The sequence below is a fragment of the Boleophthalmus pectinirostris genome, unplaced genomic scaffold (genome assembly GCF_026225935.1).
Source record: "Boleophthalmus pectinirostris isolate CB_2022bp ecotype Guang Dong unplaced genomic scaffold, ASM2622593v1 HiC_scaffold_21, whole genome shotgun sequence".
NCBI classification, from domain to species: domain Eukaryota; kingdom Metazoa; phylum Chordata; class Actinopteri; order Gobiiformes; family Gobiidae; genus Boleophthalmus; species Boleophthalmus pectinirostris.
In genome coordinates, this window is record NW_026571175.1 from 37,911,115 (window position 1) to 37,934,611 (window position 23,497).

Genomic DNA, 23,497 nt, shown 5'->3' on the forward strand with positions numbered 1-23,497 from the left:
TGTGAGGAGTGAGATGTGAGGAGATGTGAGGAGATGTGAGGAGATGTGAGGAGATGTGAGGAGATGTGAGGAGAGTGAGGAGATGTGAGGAGGATGTGAGGAGTGAGAGATGAGGAGAGAGGAGGTGTGAGGAGATGTGAGGAGATGTGAGGAGATGTGAGGAGATGAGGAGATGTGAGGAGAGTGTGTGAGGAGATGTGAGGAGGAGGTGAGGAGAGTGAGGATGAGGAGATGTGAGGAGATGTGAGGAGATGTGAGGAGATGAGGAGAGTGAGGAGATGTGAGGAGATGTGAGGAGATGTGAGGAGATGAGGAGGATGTGAGGAGATGTAGATGAGGAGATGAGGAGATGTGAGGAGATGAGGAGGTGTGAGGAGATGTGAGGAGATGTGAGGAGATGTGAGGAGGACTGAGGAGATGTGTGAGGAGATGAGGAGGATGAGGAGATGATGTGATGTGAGTGAGGAGATGAGGAGATGAGGAGATGAGATGAGGAGGAGGAGAGATGTGAGGAGATGTGAGTGAGATGTGATGAGTGAGAGATGAGGAGATGTGAGGAGATGAGGAGGGTGTGAGGAGATGTGAGGAGTGAGGAGAATGAGGAGATGTGAGTGAGATGTGAGGAGATGTGAGGAGATGAGGAGGAGGTGTGAGGAGATGAGTGAGGAGATGTGAGGAGATGAGGAGATGTGAGGAGTGAGGAGTGTGAGGAGATGAGGAGATGAGGAGGATGTGAGGAGATGAGGAGATGTGAGGAGATGAGGAGATGTGAGGAGATGTGAGGAGATGGTGAGGATGTGAGGAGAGTGTGAGGAGATGTGAGGAGATGATGTGAGGAGATGTGAGGAGATGTGAGGAGTGATGGAGGAGATGTGAGGAGATGAGGAGGAGGTATGAGGAGATGTGAGGAGATGTGAGGAGATGAGGAGATGTGAGGAGATGAGGAGGAGGTGTGAGGAGATGAGAGGTGTGAGAGGAGTGTGAGGAGATGTGAGGAGATGAGGAGGTGTGAGATGTGAGGAGATGTGAGGAGGTGTGAGGAGAGATGTGAGGAGAGGAGATGTGAGGAGATGAGGAGGTGTGAGGAGGTGTGAGGAGGATGTGAGGAGATGAGGAGATGAGGAGATGTGAGGAGATGTTTAGAACAGCTCCTCCTCCCCTCAGCTGCTCCTCTCCACGTGGAGGAGCAGCGGCTCTACTCCGAGCTCCTCCCTCCTCCTGCAGACGTCTGGACATGACTGGAGCCTTTGAGGAGAAGTGAAAAAACAAACGGAGCAGTTTAAGCACAAATAACTAAACAAACCCGAGTCTGAAGCTGAACAAAGGTCCTCAGTGCGGCTCACACACTCACCGCTGTCCCACCATTAGAAGGTCCAGACTTTGATCTGACCAAAACACCAAAACACCAAAACACCAAAGACCAAAGACCCAGGACCCAGGACCACATCAAAGTCCGAGAGGCGGCGAGTGTGTGCGCCGGTGCAGCAGGCAGAGTGGGGACCGACTCTTCAGGTTCAAAGTCGTTTATTTGACGTCATCAGTCGAACGATTCAGACTTTTGTTTCATCTTTTATTCCTTTTTCTTTAGACAAACGACGATTTTCAACTTTCTCTTCCCACGTGACCTTATATCTGTGTAATCCCTCAGTGGTCCAGGACTAAACCAGGACTAAACCAGGACTAAACCAGGTCTAAACCAGGACTAAACCAGGACTAAACCAGGACTAAACCAGGTCTAAACCAGGACTAAACCACCAGGACTAAAACCAGGACTAAACCAGGTCTAAACCAGGACTAAACCAGGACTAAACCAGGACTAAACCAGGACTAAACCAGGACTAAACCAGGATTAAACCAGGACTAAAACCAGGTCTAAACCAGGTCTAAACCAGGACTAAACCAAGACTAAACCAGGTCTAAACCAGGACTAAAACCAGGACTAAACTAAACCAGGTCTAAACTCATCTCCTCTCCCAGCACTGAGGCTGTGGTCAGATGTGCTCAGGTCAGATGTGCTCAGGTCGTGTTCGAGTTTACGTCACAAACAAACAGGACCCGTGTGCAGAATGTGCAGAGTCCAGTTCTGTGGTTCGGAGTCTGTTCCAGGACCAGGTTTTTGTTTTCCTTCTTCTGAATATGAAAGCGTCTCTGTGGAGGATAAATAGAGGAGGATAAATAGAGGAGGAGAGAGTCGGGGCGCGGGAGATTGAAGGTAAAATTGCTCGGTTCTCAGAGGCCGATTAGGAGGAGCGGCGGCGGCGGAGGTCAGAGGTCGACAGATGCTCATCGCAGTTTCATTCCCCTGGAGGAGGCGGCGTTTATGTGAAATCAGCTTTTATTTCACACTCGCACTGAAAAGGGGTTTTGGGTTTTTCCTTCTGGTTAGAGCCACAAAACGTTTTTCTGTACGTTACGAATGTTACAATGAAAATACAATTTACAAATAACACGACAGGAATAAAAAAGAATAAATACTTAAACAAACAAAATAAAAGATCAAATAAATTATTAACCTAAAGAATTATTATGATAAACACATTGTTCTTTCATACTCGTTTTGCCTCGACTTACGTGAGACAGAACGATGTATTTTGGAGTCAGTTTTTATCTGTGGACTTTTTCTTTGCCTCATGCTGGAAGTTTTATTATTTTTTTTGCTTTTATGATCAGATTTAAGCCGTTAAACACAGGTGTCAAACATAAGGCCCGGGGGCCAGATCCGGCCCTCCAAGACCTTTAATGTGGCCCTCAGCTGATTTTCTACTAAAATATTTTGAATTATATTTTCTATTAAAATCTTGTTAATTTTCTGTGGTGTTTATCACAGCAGCGTCTCCAGCGTCTCTGTACGTGGCCCCTCCCACCAGAGCAGCACAAATGAAGACTTGTCTCTTTCCAAACGCTCTTAAAGGACGATCGTTTTGACTGTTGACCGTGACACCCTCATCAGAAAAATGTCCAACATGAGAAAAGTGGAGCCGAGTGCAGGATTTTACAACAAAAATGGACTTATTCCTGTTTACAGACAAGTTCATGTTCAAACTTTGTGTTGAAATTCACGTTTTTCTTAAAGTTTCAGGTTGTTCATAATATTCTAATATTTTGTAAAAGAAAGAGTTCATCAATTCAAAAAGATTTCTGTAATAGATTTGCGTTTTTCTGCACAAATATTTGAACTTCTTGTTATTTTTGGGGTTTATATGACATGAGTTTTCTGATCCGGACACTTTGGATCAAAGTCGGTTGGACACGACCCCCGGAACAAAATGACATTGACTCTCCTGGGTTAGAGCCACAAAATGTTTTTCTGTACGTTACGAATGTTACAATGAAAATACAATTTACAAATAACACGACAAGAATTTATTTTTGTGAAGTTTTTTTTTTTTTTTTTTTCCACATGCACTAAAAAAATAAAGGCATAAAAAATGAAATAAAATAAACTGGACTTGAGGTGTCTGGTGTAAATGGAGTGTTTAAAGAATGAATAAATGATAAATACATGATTCTGCTTTTTTAAAAAGACACATGTAAAATATTTAGAGTTTAACGTTGTTCTTTCATTAGAAACATACATAGCACCATTGTTTGATGAATTCTATTTTAGGAAGTCCACGTTCAATAAGCACTTAAAAAAAAATGGACTTTAGAATTTTCCGAGATTGTTACATCAGAGGTAAAGATGTTTTTAAGTCAGTTTTGTTATAAGCATTTGTCATAAATGTCAGTTTTTCTCTGTATTTCTGAGCTATAAAACCACCTGTAATTGAATAAATGTAAAGTAGAGCTGTTTAATGTCACACTGTGGAACATTCCAGACAGAACAATGACGTATCTGTGTCCCCGTTTGTCTCCTTCGTGTCCCCAGGTGTGGTTCCTCTGCTCCGGGAGCTGACGGAGGAGGAGCGGCAGCAGATCCTTCACTCCGCAGACTTCCAGAGCTTCTTCGACTGCTCCATCCGAGTCATGGAGAGAGCCCTGGCAGAAGACAGCCACATCTACTACGACTACAGCGGCCGCGACCACCACAAGGACGGGTGAGACGCACGGGCGGAAACATCTCCTCACGAAAACGCGAAAACATCTCCTCACGCGAAAACATCTCCTCACGCCAAAACATCTCCTCACGCCAAAACATCTCCTCACGCGAAAACATCTCCTCACGCGAAAACATCTCCTCACGCCAAAACATCTCCTCACGCGAAAACATCTCCTCACGCCAAAACATCTCCTCACGCCAAAACATCTCCTCACGCCAAAACATCTCCTCACGCCAAAACATCTCCTCACGCCAAAACATCTCCTCACGAAAACATCTCCTCACGAAAACTCCTCACGCCAAAACATCTCCTCACGCCAAAACATCTCCTCACGCCGAAAACATCTCCTCACGCCAAAACATCTCCTCACGCCAAAACATCTCCTCACGCGAAAACATCTCCTCACGCCAAAACATCTCCTCACGCGAAAACATCTCCTCACGCGAAAACATCTCCTCACGCGAAAACATCTCCTCACGCGAAAACATCTCCTCACGCGAAAACATCTCCTCCCGTGAAAACATCTCCTCACGCATCATCTCACATCTCATACATGAAGAAAACACAGTCACACGATACGAACATTTCAAACTCTATTTCAATACGAGGATGATTCTGATAACATAATGATAATAATAATAATAAAAAACTCTGGTAACACTTCATAGTAACTACACATTATTCAGCCTTAATAAAGCATGAACAAAGACTTAATTAATAATGAACAAAAACTTAATTAATAATGATTCACACTTAGTAAATGTTTAATAAATGATCATTTGTCTTCACTTTAGAAAAGCTCAAAAAGACTTAACTAACAGATAACAGCTGCCTGAATGATCATTACATTACATTATTAGTAAATCATTCTCTCGTAGTTTACTAATGATTAATAAATGCTCAGATGGTTAGTTCATGAGTAATTATGAAATAATTAAGAGTAACTGTTTACAGCACAGGAAAATTAAGTGCAAGTGCTAATTTAAGTAGTAATTAAGTAGTTACTAAGCGTGAATCATTATTAATTAAGTCTTTGTTCATTATTAATTAAGTCTTTGTTCATGCTTTATTAAGGCTGAATAAGGTGTAGTTATTATAAAGTGTTATATAACTCTTTCTTTAGACAAACTGAGGGATTGAGGGACCAAATCTTCAAAATTCTAGACTTGGACACTCGGGTTTGGATGTTTGTGTGAATAAAATCGTGAAAAGAGCAAAGAGTGTGTAAGATTGTGCTTTCTCTTGTCAGTCATGATCTTCTGTCACTGCATTTTTTTTGTTTTATGGTCCTTCGCAAACACGGATTTAAGTATTTTGGCAAAACAAATGACAATTTCTGCTCGTCTTTTCTGTCGGTGAGGATCAGATTAGTCAAAAATTGTGATAGTCCTGTTTTAGTCCTGGTTTAGTCCTAGTCAAAAAGTCAAAAATAGAGACACTGGGACATTTCTTGTATAAAATTGGGACAAATCAGTGGTTTTGTGTAAATCTGCAGGGACAGAGACACAGGATCAGGACTGGGACGTCTTGACCCACTGTGATTCTCCACTTTAAATAGTAGAATTTTCTGTTCTGTTCCCATGTGTCTTTAAATCTGTGTGATTCAGCAGTGATCCAGGACTAAACCAGGACTAAACCAGGACTAAACCAGGACTAAACCAGGACTAAACCAGGTCTAAACCAGGACTAAACCAGGACTAAACCAGGACTAAACCAGACTAAACCAGGACTAAACCAGGACTAAACCAGGTCTAAACCAGGACTAAACCAGGACTAAACCAGGTCTAAACCAGGACTAAACCAGGACTAAACCAGGACTAAACCAAGACTAAACCACCAGGACTAAACCAGGACTAAACCAGGACTAAACCAGACTAAACCAGGTCTAAACCAGGACTTAAACCAGGACTAAACCAGGACTAAACCAGGACTAAACCAGGTCTAAACCAGGACTAAACCAGGACTAAACCAGGACTAAAACCAGGACTAAACCAGGACTAAACCAGCTAAACCAGACTAAAACCAGGGACCAAGACTAAACCAGGTCTAAACCAGGACTAAACCAGGACTAAACCAGACTAAACCAGGACTAAACCAGGACTAAACCAGGACTAAACCAGGTCTAAACCAGGCTAAACCAGGACTAAACCAGGACTAAACCAGGACTAAACCAGGACTAAACCAGACTAAACCAAGAGTAAACCTAAACCAGGACTAATCCAGGACTAAACCAGGTCTAAACCAGGTCTAAACCAGGACTAAACCAGGACTAAACCAGGACTAAACCAGGACTAAACCAGGACTAAACCAGGACTAAACCAGGACTAAACCAGGACTAAACCAGGACTAAACCAGGTCTAAACCAGACTAAACCAGGACTAAACCAGGACTAAACCAGGACTAAACCAGGTCTAAACCAGGACTAAACCAGGTCTAAACCAGGACTAAACCAGGACTAAACCAGGACTAAACCAGGACTAAACCAGGTCTAAACCAGGAACTAAACCAGGACTAAACCAGGTCTAAACCAGGACTAAACCTAAACAGGACTAAACCAGGACTAAACCAGGACTAAAACCAGGACTAAACCAGGACTAAACCAGGTCTAAACCAGACTAAACCAGGTCTAAACCAGGACTAAACCAGGACTAAACCAGGACTAAACCAGGTCTAAACCAGGACTAAACCAGGTCTAAACCAGGACTAAACCAGGACTAAACTAAACAGGACTAAACCACTAAACCAGGACTAAACCAGGACTAAACCAGGTCTAAACCAGGTCTAAACCAGGACTAAACCAGGACTAAACCAGGTCTAAACCAGGACTAAACCAGGTCTAAACCAGGTACTAAACCAGGACTAAACCAGGTCTAAACCAGGTCTAAACCAGGTCTCTAAACCAGGACTAAACCAGGACTAAACCAGGTCTAAACCAGGACTAAACCAGGACTAAACCAGGACTAAACCAGGACTAAACCAGGTCTAAACCAGGTCTAAACCAGGTCTAAACCAGGACTAAACCAGGACTAAAACCAGGACTAAAACCAGGTCTAAACCAGGTCTAAACCAGGACTAAACCAGGTCCATGTGTGTATTCTAGTCTCTGTGTCTTATACTTGTTCTAAAGATGTTCACGTTGGATCGTTTCTTTTCTGTCAATGGGACTTTTTGAAAATGAAAACTGATCTAGTTTCAAAACAGTTTTTATTGTTTTTTAGTGTCTGATTTTCAACACTTTTTTAAGAACCTAGTTTAGATTTCTACTGCCTGTTTCCAATCTAAATCGATTTTTTAGAGGAAATAAGAGATGTCAGTCTGGTCTCTCTTCTTCTGTCGCACCTCGAGTCAGAACCAAACACAAACGTCCAATCAGATTATTTTATTTCAGTGACGCGTGTGAAACAAAAGAGCTCATTGGTCACTGTCAGTTTGAACAAAATAAAACATCTCTCACCTCAGAAGAACAGAGTTTAATGCAATAACAAGAACAATATTTGGACATATTATTGCTAATAATAATAATGACATTTCTATTTTAATTTCAGGGTTTAATGTTAATATTTTACACCAAACTACAGGTTTAGCAGATTTTATGCCAAATGAGACAAGAGATTTTGTTGTTTGTGGAGGAAATTACATAAAAAACTACAGCCTTTGTGTCCATTCAAAAGGCAATTTCGATTCGATGTTGATTTATCTTTCAGCTTTTTGATTCCCTCGTCGATTCTGCACAAATCTGCGATGGTTTTCAGTCCTCGTTTTTATTCCATAACGTCATAAATAGAGGCTCAAACTCCAACGACATAAAATGAAAGCGTCTCTGTTCACCTGTCGACCCTGAGTCTCCAGTGTGGTGCGGAACATGTGCGCTGCCGTGGTGCCTTTGAGCCTGACTCAGTCCCGGGGGGTTAGGGTCCACCGCCTCATGAGAAGAGCTGAGTCAGGGTTCAAGAATGATCCGCTGCTCTGGTGTTCCTCTGGAGAAGAACCACACGCTCAGAGAAACCACGAGAACCACAAGAACCACGAGAAGCACGAGAACCACGAGAACCACGAGAACCACGAGAATCACGAGAACCACGAGAACCACGAGAACCACGAGAATCACGAGAACCACAAGAACCACAATAACCACAAGAACCACGAGAACCACAATAACCACGAGAACCACGAGAACCACAATAACCACGAGAACCACAATAACCACGAGAACCAGAGAACCATGAGAACCACGAGAACCACGAGAACCAGAGATCCACGAGAACCACAATAACCACGAGAACCACGAGAACCAGAGAACCACGAGAACCACAATAACCACGAGAACCACGAGATCCACGAGAACCACGAGAACAACGAGAACCACGAGAACCAGAGAACCACGAGAACCACGAGAACCAGAGATCCACGAGAACCACAATAACCACGAGAACCACGAGAACCACGAGAACCACAATAACCACGAGAACCACGAGAACCAGAGAACCATGAGAACCACAAGAACCACGAGAACCAGAGAACCACCAGAGAACCACGAGAACCACGAGAACCACAAGAACCACGAGAACCAGAGAACCACAGAGAACCACGAGAACCAGAGAACGAGAAACCACGAGAACACGAGAAACCACAAAACCAGATAACCACGAGAACCAGAGAACCACAAGAACCACGAGAACCAGAGAACCACGAGAACCACAAGAACCACGAGAACCAGAGATCCACGAGAACCACGAGAACCACAATAACCACGAGAACCACGAGAACCAGAGAACCACGAGAACCACAAGAACCACGAGAACCACGAGAACCAGAGAACCACGAGAACCACAAGAACCACGAGAACCAGAGAACCACGAGAACCAGAGAACCACGAGAACCACGAGAACCAGATAACCACGAGAACCACGAGAACCAGAGAACCACGAGAACAACGAGAACCACGAGAACCACAAGAACCAGATAACCACGAGAACCAGAGAACCACAAGAACCACGAGAACCAGAGAACCACGAGAACAACGAGAACCACGAGAACCACAAGAACCACGAGAACCAGAACCACGAGAACCACGAGAACCACAATAACCACGAGAACCACGAGAACCAGAGAACCACGAGAACCACAATAACCACGAGAACCACGAGAACCACAATAACCACGAGAACCACGAGAACCACGAGAACCACGAGAACCACGAGAACCACGAGAACCACGAGAACCACGAGAACCACGAGAACCACAATAACCACGAGAACCAGAGAACCACGAGAACCACGAGAACCATGAGAACCACAAGAACCGTCACGCCTCACGTTACTCACGCGACGCTTCACCGGGAAATTCAACACGTGACTTTATTTATTTACCTGCATTACGCAAAAGTGACTCACGTGAACTTTAATCTCTCCTCGAAATCAGAGCCGGAGTCGAGTTTGTTTCATTCACACGTGTTTGAGTCACTCTTTTTTTCTTAGTTTGTCTACGTCTTCAAAGCCCCAAACGCTCGGATCCATCTTGTGATGTCATGAAGTGGTAGTTTTCAAGTTCACTGCAAAAAAGCTTGTGCAAAAATTTAAGATCTAAACACTTGAAACATGCAGCAAAATCATTTTCATGACAAGTTAAATCTTCAAATAATCGACCTCTAGAAACGTCTCAGTCTAGTCCTGGTTTAGTCCTGGTTTAGTCTTGGTTTTAGTTCTGGTTTAGTCCTGGTTTAGTCCTGGTTTTAGACCTGGTTTAGTCCTGGTTTAGTCCTTCAGTTCATTCTGGTCTTTTGTCGTGTCATAAATGTTTCCTAAGTTCTTCTCGGTTCTTCTCGTTGTGTTTCAGAGACGTGTCCGGAGGCTCCAGTCTGTCCTTCTCTCGAGTTTTCTACGACGAGCACTGGTCCAAACATCGAGTCATCACGTGTCTGGACTGGTCGCCTCAGGTCAGTGTGAAGATCTCGACACCGTCTCCAGCTCAGCTCACGATTCAACACTAGAAGAGACGATGAATGTTTTTAAAGTACTGTGTTCTCGTGTGTAGTACTCTGAGTATATTTAAAGTACTGTGTTCTCCTGTGTAGTACTCTGAGTATATTTAAAGTACTGTGTTCTCGTGTGTAGTACTCTGAGTATATTTAAAGTACTGTGTTCTGTGTAGTACTCTGAGTATATTTAAAGTACTGTGTTCTGTGTGTAGTACTCTGAGTATATTTAAAGTACTGTGTTCTGTGTAGTACTCTGAGTATATTTAAAGTACTGTGTTCTGTGTAGTACTCTGAGTATATTTAAAGTACTGTGTTCTCGTGTGTAGTACTCTGAGTATATTTAAAGTACTGTGTTCTGTGTGTAGTACTCTGAGTATATTAAAGTACTGTGTTCTCGTGTGTAGTACTCTGAGTATATTTAAAGTACTGTGTTCTGTGTGTAGTACTCTGAGTATATTTAAAGTACTGTGTTCTGTGTAGTACTCTGAGTATATTTAAAGTACTGTGTTCTGTGTAGTACTCTGAGTATATTTAAAGTACTGTGTTCTGTGTAGTACTCTGAGTATATTTAAAGTACTGTGTTCTGTGTAGTACTCTGAGTATATTTAAAGTACTGTGTTCTGTGTAGTACCCGGAGCTGCTGGTCGCCTCCTACAACAATAACGACGATGCTCCTCATGAACCGGACGGAGTGGCTCTCGTCTGGAACATCAAGTTCAAGAAATCCACCCCAGAGTACATCTTCCACTGCCAGGTACTACACTGTACTTCTACTTCTACTGTCAGGTACTACACTGTACTTCTACTTCTACTGTCAGGTACTGCACTGTACTTTTACTTCTACTTCTACTGTCAGGTACTGCACTGTACTTTTACTTCTACTGTCAGGTACTGCACTGTACTTTTACTTCTACTGTCAGGTACTGCACTGTACTTTTACTTCTACTGTCAGGTACTACACTGTACTTTTACTTCTACTGTCAGGTACTACACTGTACTTTTACTTCTACTTCTACTGTCAGGTACTGCACTGTACTTTTACTTCTACTGTCAGGTACTGCACTGTACTTTTACTTACTGTCAGGTACTGCACTGTACTTTTACTTCTACTGTCAGGTACTACACTGTACTTTTACTTCTACTTCTACTGTCAGGTACTGCGCTGTACTTTTACTTCTACTGTCAGGTACTGCACTGTACTTTTACTTCTACTGTCAGGTACTGCGCTGTACTTTTACTTCTACTGTCAGGTACTGCACTGTACTTTTACTTCTACTGTCAGGTACTGCACTGTACTTTTACTTCTACTGTCAGGTACTGCACTGTACTTTTACTTTTACTGCCAGGTACTGCACTGTACTTTTACTTCTACTGTCAGGTACTGCACTGTACTTTTACTTCTACTGTCAGGTACTGCACTGTACTTTTACTTCTACTGTCAGGTACTGCACTGTACTTTTACTTCTACTGTTTGAGAATCCTTTACCGCAGCATCACTGGGAAACTGAACATATTTTAAAATGTTATTTAAAACTTTCAAATCTTCATGTCCTGAGGAAAGTGTTGGACGTTTGAGTTTTGGTGTTGCTTTTTTTCCGTAGTTGAAAATACTCTGTAACAGTGTTAAAAACCACACTTTACTCTGTCTCATCTTTCCTCTCACAGGTTAAAGATACTTTTAGGTTTGACATTTACACGTCTGCTGTTTTTTTCACACGTTAAGGCAAAGTGAGTTTATTTCTAAAGCACAGAGTCTTTCAAAGAGCTTCACAGGAAAATAAATACATAAAAATCACAAAAACAACAAATCACATCATAAATAATCATGGTCAAATTGAAAAGAGAGAGACACGAATGAGAGAGAAGAGTTCAGAATGAAATGATTTAAACAGAGTCAGAGTCGAGTCTCACATGTTCAGACTCTTCCAAGTTTTATCTGAAACTGTGACTCGTCCAGTTCAGTCGTGACTCTGGCTCCAGCAGGAGGTTGGTCGAGTCTCTGTCGTGTTTCATCATCATCAACTTGTCCTCAGGTTCTGAAACAAATCACCGCATCAGAAACGATTTGTGTCCAGACACGTCGTTTGTAGTGATGTATTTGTATCTCTGCTGTTTCTGTTTGTCTCTGGTTTGTTTTAAATTAGTGCTGTAAGAGATTAAAAAAAAAAGAGATTAATTATTATGATCTGTAATTAATTAATCTAATTAATCTCTTTTTAATCTCACCTGAAATTGCTGAGAAAAGCTTCAACTTGAGGTATTTTCATTTAAATTCATTATTATATTTTTGTGGCAGATCAAAACACTGATATAGAACAAAAAAAGAGACTTTATAAAGTCATTTATTGTTTAACAAACTTTAACAGATGCAGTCGTTTACATTCCACAGTATCATTTTTATTACTATTATTAATCTGCATAAATAAACTCAACTTTACAACATATAAACATAAACACTCTAGATCACAGGTGTCAAACATAAGGCCCAGGGGCCAGATCTGGCCCTTCAAGACCTTTAATGTGGCCCTTGGGTGATTTTCTACTAAAATATTTTTATTATATTTTCTATTAAAATATTGGTAATTTTCTGCGGTGCTTATCACAGCAGCGTCTCCAGTGTCTCTGTACGTGGCCCCTCCCACCAGAGCAGCACAAATGAAGACTTGTCTCTTTCCAAACGCTCTTAAAGGACGATCGTTTTGACTGTTGACCGTGACACCCTCATCAGAAAAATGTCCAACATGAGAAAAGTGGAGCCGAGTGCAGGATTTTACAACAAAAATGGACTTATTCCTGTTTACAGACAAGTTCATGTTCAAACTTTGTGTTGAAATAGAATTTTTCTTAAAGTTTCAGGTTGTTCATAATATTATAATATTATAATAAGAAAGAGTTCATCAATTAAAAAAGATTTCTGTAATAGATTTGCGTTTCTCTGCACAAATATTTGAACTTATTGTTATTTTTGGGGTTTATATGACATGAGTTTTCTGATCCGGCCCCTTTGGATCAAAGTCGGTTGGACACGACCCCCGGACCAAAATGAGTTTGACTCTCCTGCTTTAGATCCACATCAGCTGTTTAACATTATCATGTTTTAATGCAGATTTGTGCAAATAGAAACGAAACTTAAAACCACATGACTCATTTGCATAAACTAAGCAGGGAAAAAAAAACGTTCTCTCTGTCAGAGGGGTGTCTCAGATGTGGTGTCAGAGTCTCTTTCAGAGGGGTGTTCTCTCGACAGACTAAAGAGACAGACAGAGGGGTGTTCTCTCTGTGACAGAGGGGTGTTCTCTCTGTGTGACAGAGGGGTGTGTCAGATGTCAGAGGGGTGTTCTCTCTGTGACAGACAGAGGGGTGTTCTCTCTGTGACAGAGGGGTGTTCTCTCTGTGTGACAGAGGGGTGTTCTCTCTGTGTGTGTGTGTGACAGAGGGGTGTTCTCTCTGTGTCAGACAGAGGGGTGTTCTCTCTGTGACAGAGATGTGTCAGAGGGGTGCTCTCTGTGTCAGAGGGGTGTTCTCTCTCAGAGGGGTGTGTGACAGAGGGGTGTTCTCTCTGTGTGTCAGAGGGGTGTTCTCTCTGTGTGACAGAGGGGTGTTCTCTCTGTGTGACAGAGGGGTGTTCTCTCTGTGTGACAGACAGAGGGGTGTTCTCTCTGTGATGTGTCAGATGTTCTCTCTGTGTGACAGAGGGGTGTTCTCTCTGTGTGACAGACAGAGGGGTGTTCTCTCTGTGACAGAGGGGTGTTCTCTCTGTGTGACAGAGGGGTGTGTTCTCTCTGTCAGAGGGGTGTTCTCTCTGTGTGACAGAGGGGTGTTCTCTCTGTGTGACAGAGGGGTGTTCTCTCTGTGTGACAGAGGGGTGTTTCTCTCTGTGTGTGTGTCAGAGGGGTGTTCTCTCTGTGTGACAGAGGGGTGTTCTCTCTGTGTCAGAGGGGTGTGTCTCTCTCTGTGTGACAGAGGGGGTGTGTCAGGGGTGTTCTCTCTGTGACAGAGGGGTGTTCTCTCTGTGACAGATCTCTGTGTGACAGAGGGGTGTTCTCTCTGTGACAGAGGGGTGTTCTCTCTGTGACAGAGGGGTGTTCTCTCTCTGTGTCAGAGGGATGTTCTGCTGATGGTGAGTCTGTTCTGTGTTTGTGTCGTGATGTTTTCAGATCAGACGTGTGCAGGTTTATCACAGATGCGGTGAGAACGAGAATGAAAATTTCAATTTTGCAGGAGCGACGTGTTATTGTCCCAACAACACATAAAAACACATTTTATAATAAGGAAACTCATACAGAAACAGAAAAGTTAGAGATTAAAAATAAGATTTACGCGATTAAAAAACATAACGCGCTAAATATGACGTGATAATTTGACACCCGTAGTTTAAACTGTTTTCCACAACATCGTCACATGACGACGTCACAAACCCAGAGAATCAGAAGGAGCGAGTCACAGTGACACAGTGACACAGTGACACAGTGACACAGTGACACAGTGACACAGTGACACAGTGACACAGTGACACAGTGACACAGTGACACAGTGACACAGTGACACAGTGACACAGTGACACAGTGACACAGTGTCCAATCAGGACGAGACTCCAGCTCCTACAGCAGTACACACTAGTGTGGATCAGAGTTTTACACACAGTGTGAGTCACCACACTGTAACACACCCATCACATACACACTGGACCAACATGAACTCCAACAACAACACCACTCACATACACACTAGTGTGAACCAACACTGTACACACAACAACACCACTCACATACACACTAGTGTGAACCAACACTGTACACACAACAACACCACTCACATACACACTAGTGTGAACCAACACTGTACACACAACACCACTCACATACACACTAGTGTGAACGGGGCCTCAGATGCTCATGTAAGTGTCACCGCTCTGAGCTCAGAAAGTCAAATGATCAAACTGACTGAAGTGTGAACTGTTCTTGGGACGGACTTGGACCTTGGACAGTTTTGAAGAGATGTTCCACCTTTGATCTGAGCTTCACTGCTGCAGAAACTCTGTCCTTCAGCAGTGAGATCATCTGTTTGTTACCGGTGCAAACGTAACAAACCAACAGAGTTTTCTTGTCTGTTTTAGTGTTATTTTACAGCTCACTCTGTGGACACTTTTAAATCAAAGTTACAAACAGATTTATACAGAAACTTCTGGACGTGCAGTCAGTTGATGTTTTTATGTTTTTAGTGTCATTTTCTGCTCCATAGAAGAATGTGAGTTGTTAACGTGGCTGATTAGTGACACCAAAACACGAGGAGACGTGGAGAGGTTGAGTTTCACTAGGGTTTGGTAAAGTTTCTGGGTGGTTTCTGGGTGGGTTTTAGTAGTTTTGGGTGGTTTCCGGGTGGGTTTTGGGTGTTTTTTGGTTGGGTTTTGGGTGGATGTTTGGGTGGTTTTGGGTGGGTTTGATTGGGCGTGTGGACCGGGGCAGGACTTCCATGTGAGAGCCACTTCCTCACACACTGTCCTCATGATGTGACCACACACAGGCTCCATCCTCTCACACTCTCAGAACATCTCGCGTGTGGAGATTTACGGCTGTGGTCGCTCCTCACGCCTCCTTCTCCAACAAACACATTTTCAAATGACACTTTAGATCGTGTGAGAAAACTCCACTTTTTGGAGATTTAACATAGAAAAAAATAAAACGTTCTTCCGTCAAAAAATACTGTACCTGGAGTTTTGCTGAGTTTTGTTCACTGTTCAAGGTGAATGAAACAGGTTTTCATGTTTCTCTAATTCTGACTTGGTTTGGTGAGATGGTACCGACGCTATATCAGAGAAAATGTGGAAAATTTTTAAGAAATTTACAAAAATACTGGAAGTAGAATAGAATAGTATAGAAAGGCTTGTTCAAAGTGTAAAAAAAACAACCAAATGAACGGTTCTCAGTGTAAAGTTGAGTTCAGTTTGGTGACAGCTTTGGGGAAGAATCTCTGTCCCTGAGTCTTTGTTGTGGCGGGTCTGGACCTGAAGCACCAGAGGGCAACAGGTTGAAGATGTGGAAGTCGGGGTGTGTATTTTCCTTCATGATGTTCCTCGCTCTGCTGAGACAGCGGGAGGTGTAGATGTTGGATATAGAAGAATAGTCAGGCTGGTACCACCTAGTGCCTCCGCTCAGTTTCATTTCTCTCCAGCTGCAGATCAGGAATCAGAAAACACTAGACGGTTCGCAAAAACTCCAGAAGTGCGAGTTCAGACACCAGCCAATCAGAGAAGAGACAGACATTCTGTGTCGGGGACGATTCCCCAGATCCCCGAGGATTTAAAGCCAGAACAAAGAGAATGTTTGGTGAATTTTATCAAGGGGAGAGATGTTATTGTTCTTCTTCCTACGAGATTTGGGAAAAGCTTATTAAACCAGTCAGCCCTGCTGGCGGTGCATTACAAACGTCACGACCAAATTAGCCTGATTCATCAGACGGTTTCACTTCGTAGAAGCCGTCTGACCTCACAGCATTGGAATTCGTTCAGTCGATGGTAAGTTGGTACTTTTTATCATTTAACCAATCGCTGATGTCTCTCGACTGGCCTGGGAACGCCTCAGGGTCCCCCAGAGGAGCTGGAGGAAGTGTCTGGGGTGGAGGAAGTCTGGGAGTCCCTGTTTAGACTGATGCCCCCGTGACCCGACCCCGGATAAGAGGAGGAAAATGGATAGACGGATTTAGTCTTATATCTGACAACACAAAAGAAACTTGGTCTTTTGAGAGTTTCTGACAGTTCCTTACGTCTCTGAGCTGCTGAAACGCTGGTGTAGAATCTGTGTTATTTGTAAATGTAACAGCAGCAGCAGCAGCTCAGTCCCGTCACGAGGCGTCAGCTCCACACACTCACAGCAGGAGGGGCTCGGGATCACAGGGCCTGAAAATGTGTGAGCATGTTAGGCCGTTTAACCTCCGCCCCCAGAGACCCCCACCCTCCTCCTCCTCCCCCAGAGACCCCCACCCTCCTCCCACCCTCCTCCTCCTCCTCCTCCTCCTCCTCCTCCTCTTCTTCCTCTAAACCCCAGACCACAGGCGGCTCCTCCTCTCGCTCCTGTCTGCTTTCACTTAGCATCAAACCCGACACGTCCAGACCTCATTTACTTTAGGATTATTCATGAGTGAAACAGAAGTCGCCCTGGAAAACACTTCTTAAAGCTCCACTGCGGAACTTTTCCTGTAGAGTGTGTAGATAAATCATGGATCTATTAAAATAGTCAAAAAGTCACACTGGACGGGACACTCACTGGTGCTACAGCGAAAAAACCCTCTGGCCGAGAATAGAGCCTCATGTAATCTCAAACTGCTCGTGTTCATCTGACAGGGGCTGACAGGGGCTGACAGGGGCTGACAGGGGCTGACAGGGGCTGACAGGGCATCACAGCTTTCAAAAATGTCGACGAATTTTGTGGTGATTTTTACATTTTTTAGATCATAAACTTTTTCTCAGCTCAAAATCCATAGTCTGATTCCTGAGCTGGTTTCACTTGGTGGAAACCGTGTGACCTGCAGCATTAGGATTCGTTCACTCGACAGGAGACGGGACTTTTTTTATTGAACCAGTCGCTGCTGTTTGGTCGTGACGTTTGTAAAGCTCCAAATCCTGTAGGAAGAAGAACAAGAACGTCTTTCCCCGAGATCAAATTCACCAAACATTCTCTTTGTTCAGACTTTAAATCCTCGAGGATCTGGAGAATCGTCGCCGACACAGAATGTCTGTCTCTTCTCTGATTGGCTGGAGCCTGAACTTACACTTCCAGGGTTTTTGTGAATCGTCTCGTGCAGACGTGTCAAACTCAGTTTGTTCCGGGGGTCGTGTCCAACCGACTTTGATCCAAAGTGTCCGGATCAGAAAACTCATGTCATATAAACCCCAAAAATAACAAGAAGTTCAAATATTTGTGCAGAGAAACACAAATCTATTACACAGAAATCTTTTTAATTGATGAACTCTTTCTTTTACAAAATATTATAATATTATGAACAACCTGAAACTTTAAGAAAAATACAATTTCAACACAAAGTTTGAACATGAACTTGTCTGTAAACAGGAATAAGTCCATTTTTGTTGTAAAATCCTGCACTCGGCTCCACTTTTCTCATGTTGGACATTTTTCTGATGAGAGGGTGTCACGGTCAACAGTCAAAACCATCGTCCTTTAAGAGCGTTTGGAAAGAGACAAGTCTTCATTTGTGCTGCTCTGGTGGGAGGGGCCACGTACAGAGACGCTGGAGACGCTGCTGTGATAAACACCACACAAAATTAACACAATTTTAATAGAAAATATCATTAAAATATTTTAGAACAAAATCAGCCAAGGGCCACATTAAAGGTCTTGATGGGCCGGATCTGGCAAAGTCCTTCCATTGTCTTTAAATCGTTCACTCGGCTTTGATTCTCTCGCTCTGATTGGTCAAAGTGATCAAGATCAGATCAAGTCCGTGCTCCTTGTTCTCGCTCGTGTTTGTTGGCGTGGACCTGCTGGTAAAAACACACTGCTGCACTTGCTCAGCGGGAAGAACAACCGGAAGAATCTCACCACTAAAGGAGAATCTGGACAAACTGAGCTCGGCCCAGGGACTTGAATATTGATCCCGAGGCTTGATATAAATGAACAGAGCGAACGCTTTAGCCAACGTGTTCCAAACAGGAAGTGAGCACGGCGGCTTTTCAGGATCCTTCTGACTCCCGGTGACTTTATATTGGAATATTGTCGTCTCTCTCTCTCTGAACCTGCTGCTGTGGCCTCTGTATTTTGGACTTTTCTTCTATTATCTTCTTACTATTCATATAAACTCGCTCTGTGTGATGCTGGAGTTTTTATTTCACTGTTTTGTCCAGTAAAAATCCTATTCCTCATGTAGATCCTGGTCAGAATTCACGCTTGTCACCATGAGCTTCATTTGACTGGAGCTGAACTCCGTGGGCGACGTTACGCTCCACATGTGACCGAGGCACGTTACAGGTCACGTCTGTGGAGAGGCGATCTCACTCAGAAAAAATGTAAAAATGTGTTTTAAATCAGAGCTGCTGATTCATTGACTCAGTAAAACAACTCAGTAGGAAAGTATTTGAAGTATTTGAAGTATTAAAAGTATTCCACATACAGACTGGACAAACTACATTTTATACGTTTTTTACTACACCCCCATCTCTCTCTCTCTCTCTCTCTCTCTCTCTCTCTCTCTCTTTCTTTCTCTTCTTTCTCTCTGTACATTGAGTTCAGGAGCAGTATTTTCTCAGGTGCTGTGCCCCCCTCACCCCCCCTCACCCCCCCTCGTCTCTCTCTCTCTCTCCTCTCAAGTGGGACGAGCGACCACATTAAAGACCCCCCCCCCCCCCCTCCTTCCCTCCCTCAGCCCCTCCACCTCCTCCCTCCCTCCTCTCCTCCTCAGCTCTGTGACTTCTGTCTCACTGTGAGCTCCGGGTGTGTTTGTGATTAGCGGGGGGGCGTTGGCGTTGGTGGTGGGCGTTGGCGGCGTTGGCAGATGTGGCGAGCGTTGGCATTGGGCGTTGGTGGGCGTGGGTAGTGGATGTTGGAGGTGGATGTTGGAGGCGGGCATTGGTGTTGGGTGTTGGAGGCGGGTGTTGGCGTTAGGCGTTGGTAGTGGATATTGGAGGCGGGGATTGGTGTTGGTGTTGGGCGTTGGTAGATGGCATTGGTAGTGGATGTTAGAGGTGGGCTTTGGTGTTGGGCATTGGCAGATGTGGCAGGTGTTGGTGTTGGTAGTGGATGTTGGAGGCAGGCGTTGGGCATTGGTGTTGGTGGCGTTCTCTGGTGGATGTGGCGTTGGTGTTGGTGGCGTTGGTGTTGGGTGTTGGCGCTGGGCGTTGGCGGATGTGGCGGGTGTTGGTGTTGGTAGTGGATGTTAGAGGTGGGCATTGGCGTTGGACATTGGTGGGCGTTGGCGAGCGTACATATTAATGAACATAAAAAATGTAAATATGCAAAGATTAAAGCCAACGTGGCTCATTTCCATCTTCAGTCCCTCAGCAGGCTTATGTAAAATCATCTATAGGACGAGGAAAAGTACAACAACAATCACACACACAAGCACACACACACACACACACACACTGTACACACAACACACACACTGTACACACAACACACACACTGTACACACACACACACACACTGTACACACAACACACACACTGTCACACACACACACACACAACACACACACTGTACACACACACACACACTCACTGTACACACACACACACACTGACACACACACACACACACACTGTACACACAACACACACACTGTACACACAACACACACACTGTACACACACACACACACACACACTGTACACACAACACACACACTGTACACACAACACACACACTGTACACACAATTAGTTTCAAACTGTTCATTTGAAGCTCAAAGTCAGAAGTTTAAGAATTAAGTGAAGAGTTAAACCAACAACCCTTCAAAATAAAAGAAAATATAAATGTGTTAAACATGGAGACATATTTGACCATTGAATAACCAGTGTTTTAAAGTTTTAGAAAATGCTGCAGTGTTGAAAGTTCTCGTACATGAGCAGTTTCTCTGTGTTCATGTTTGAGCTGCTCGATAAACAAAAGAGAGTTTGTCCAAAGGTATTTTTCCTAAACGGCCCAGAGCGTCGCCTCTAGAGCTGCTCTTGTTGTGTGATTTGAATTTCTTTTCACAAACTCCTTTAGACGAGGTGGAGCAAGATGATTAAAAACTTTGTAAACCAGAATTAAATCTGCATATTTGATTGTGTTGTCCCAATTTAAGAATTTGTATTTGTCAAGTTTTCTGCAACAGTGATCATTTGTGGGCTTTTTGTCTAATACTTTAAGTGATTTTTTATATATAGTTTCAGCTCATTTAAGAGTAGTTTTGTTTGTCAGAGTCCAAGTAGTAATGCAATAATTTAGGTGTGGCAAAATCATTGAATTTAAATACATAAATGCTGAGTTGGTCGTTAGATTTATTTCTTATGTGATGAAAATTTGATAAATGATATTTGATTTTATTCACTGTTATTTGACGTGTTGTTTGAACGATAGTCGTGGGTCCAGGGCGACTCCCAGATACTTCACTTCATGGACCATTTTCAGTTTTGTTCCAAGCACAAATACATGTGGGTCTGTATCCATGCCAGGTTTTATTGAGAAAAACATATTAACAGACTTTGATATATTAAGATGTAGTTGTGAATGTTGGAGCCAGTTTGCTCCTCTGACATAACGTTTGACAGATCGTGTGCAGCTTGCTGTTTGTTTTTAGAATGAACATACAAGACTGCATCATCAGTGAACATTTGACAAATTATATTAGATGGACAAATTTGGGGCAAGTCAAAAGGGTTGGCGTTTGTGGCGTTAGTTTGCAGATGTGGCGTTGGCGTTGGCGTTGGTGGCGTTGGTCGTCAGAGCTTCTGTTCTTAAAGAACTTGTGGCGCTTGTTGCTCGAGTTGAACTCAGATTTACGGAGGAAGAGTTTTCTAAAATCATCTGGGTTTGATTTGTTCGGATGAATCAGAAAAGTGACGTTTATTTTTGAACTGAAACGAGGAAGTGATTTAATCTGAACTGGAACTAAAAACTAAAACCACTTTGAAACGGAGGATTAGAATTTTACACGAGGAAGAGGCAGAACAGAAGAAGAAGAGAGAGATTTACAACCAAATATCCAAGATCTGTGAAGAGAGAGAAGAGAAGAGAGAGGGGAAAAGAGAAAGAATAAAGAGAGTGTAGGAGAGGGAAAGAGAAGAGAGAACGACAGAGAGAAGAGAGAGAAAAGAGGAATTGAGAGAGAAGAAAGAGAGACAGACAGAGGGAGTGAAGAGAGAGAAAAAAGAGCTAGAGAGAGCGAGAGAACAGAAAGAGGAGGAGAGCGAAAGAAGGGAGGGAGCGAGGCAGATGGAAAGAGAAAAGAGACAGACAGAGAGAAGAGACATAAAACAGAGAGAGAGGAGAAAGGGAGAGAAAAGAGAGAAAAAAGCTAGAGAGAGAGAAAACAGAGAGAGACCAAAGAGAGGGGGAGTGAGAAAGAAGAGGGAGAGAGAGCAAGGGAGAGGGAAAGAGAAGAGAGACAGATAGAGAGAGAGAAGAGACATAAAGAGGGGAAGACAGAGAGAAGTAAAGAAAGATAGAGAGAGAAACATAGAGAGCGAGGGAGAGGGAAAGAGAAGAGACAGACAGGAAAAGAAGAGAGTGAGATTGAAAGAGAGAGAGAGAAAGCAAAGGAGAGACACACAGAGAGAGAAGAGAGCTAGAGAGAGAGAGAGAAAGAAGAAAGAGAGTGAGAGGGAGGGAGGGAGGGAAGAGAGACAGATTGAGAGAAGAGAGAGAGAAGAGACAGGGAGATAGAGGAGAGAGAGAAGAGAGGGGGAGATGGAAGAGGGAGGGAGAGAGAGAGGAGAGGGAGAGAGGTAAAGAGAAGAAACAGACAGAGAGAAGAGAGAGGAAGAGGAATTGAGAGAGTGAAGAAAGAGAAAAGAGAGAGAGTGACGGAGAGGGAAAGAGAAGAGAGGAGAGAGACAGACAGAGGAAGAGAAGAAAGTGAGGTCGAAAGAGAGAGAGAAAGCAAACAGAGAGAGAAGAGAGCTAGAGAGAGAGAGAGAGAAATGAGAGCGTGGGAGAGAGAAAGAAGAAAGAGCAAGGGAGTGAGAGAAGAGAGAGAGAAGAGAGGGGGAGATGGAAGAGGGAGGGAGAGAGAGAGAGAGGGAAAGAGAAGAAACAGACAGAGAGAGAGAAGAGAGAGGGAAGAGGAATCAAGAGAGGGAAGAAAGAGAAACCCAGAGAGTAAAGAGAGAGAGCGATGGGGAGGGAAAGAGAAGAGAGACAGACAGAGAGAGAAGAGAGATAGAGAGAAGAGAGAAAAAGAGAGAGAGAAACAGAGACAGAAGGAGAGGAGAGAGACAGAGAGAGTGTGAGAAGAGCCAATCCTGATCCTGAGCCAAACCTCAGACCGAGACCGAGCCAAAGAATCAACAGACACCACACCACAGAGAGAGAGAGAGACAGAGAGAGAGAGAGAAGAGGGGGGAAGGAAAAAGAGAGAGAGGAGAGCCTGAGAGAGAGAAATGTGAAAGAGGGGGAGAAAAAGAGAGAGAGAGTCCAACGATATCGGGAGTGAGAGAGACGTACGGAGACGAGGAAAGAGAGACAGAGAGAAAGAGGGGGAGAGAGAAAACCCACTGGAGAAGAAAAATCAGGATAGAGAGAAACAGAGGGAGAGAAGGAAAGAGAGAGAGAAGAGAGGGAGGAAGAAACAGACAGAGGAAGAGAGAGAGAAGAGAGGGAGTATGCAGATACGAGGATAAACGGGACAGAGAGAGATTAGTTGTGTCCTGGATCTCACATTTTGGCCCAGTTTTTTAGTTTTTTTTCCGTGTACAGTTTGTGGTTCGGGTAAAATGTTCCTGAGCTTCATGGGAAATAAAATAAAAGACGAGAGACTCTGGAGGTTTT

General features: G+C 43.6%; 1 protein-coding gene across 1 annotated transcript in view; it reads left to right on the forward strand.

Moving 5' to 3' along the window:
• Positions 1 to 3,639: 3,639 nt before the first annotated feature.
• Positions 3,640 to 23,497, forward strand: part of LOC129410044 (cytoplasmic dynein 1 intermediate chain 1-like) — a 40,077-nt gene continuing 20,219 nt past the window's right edge. The window contains exons 1-4 of the mRNA XM_055157126.1: positions 3,640 to 3,676; positions 3,869 to 4,037; positions 9,876 to 9,975; positions 10,646 to 10,771. Coding sequence (XP_055013101.1) covers positions 3,640 to 3,676; positions 3,869 to 4,037; positions 9,876 to 9,975; positions 10,646 to 10,771 — 432 coding nt within the window. The remainder of the gene's footprint in view (positions 3,677 to 3,868; positions 4,038 to 9,875; positions 9,976 to 10,645; positions 10,772 to 23,497) is intronic.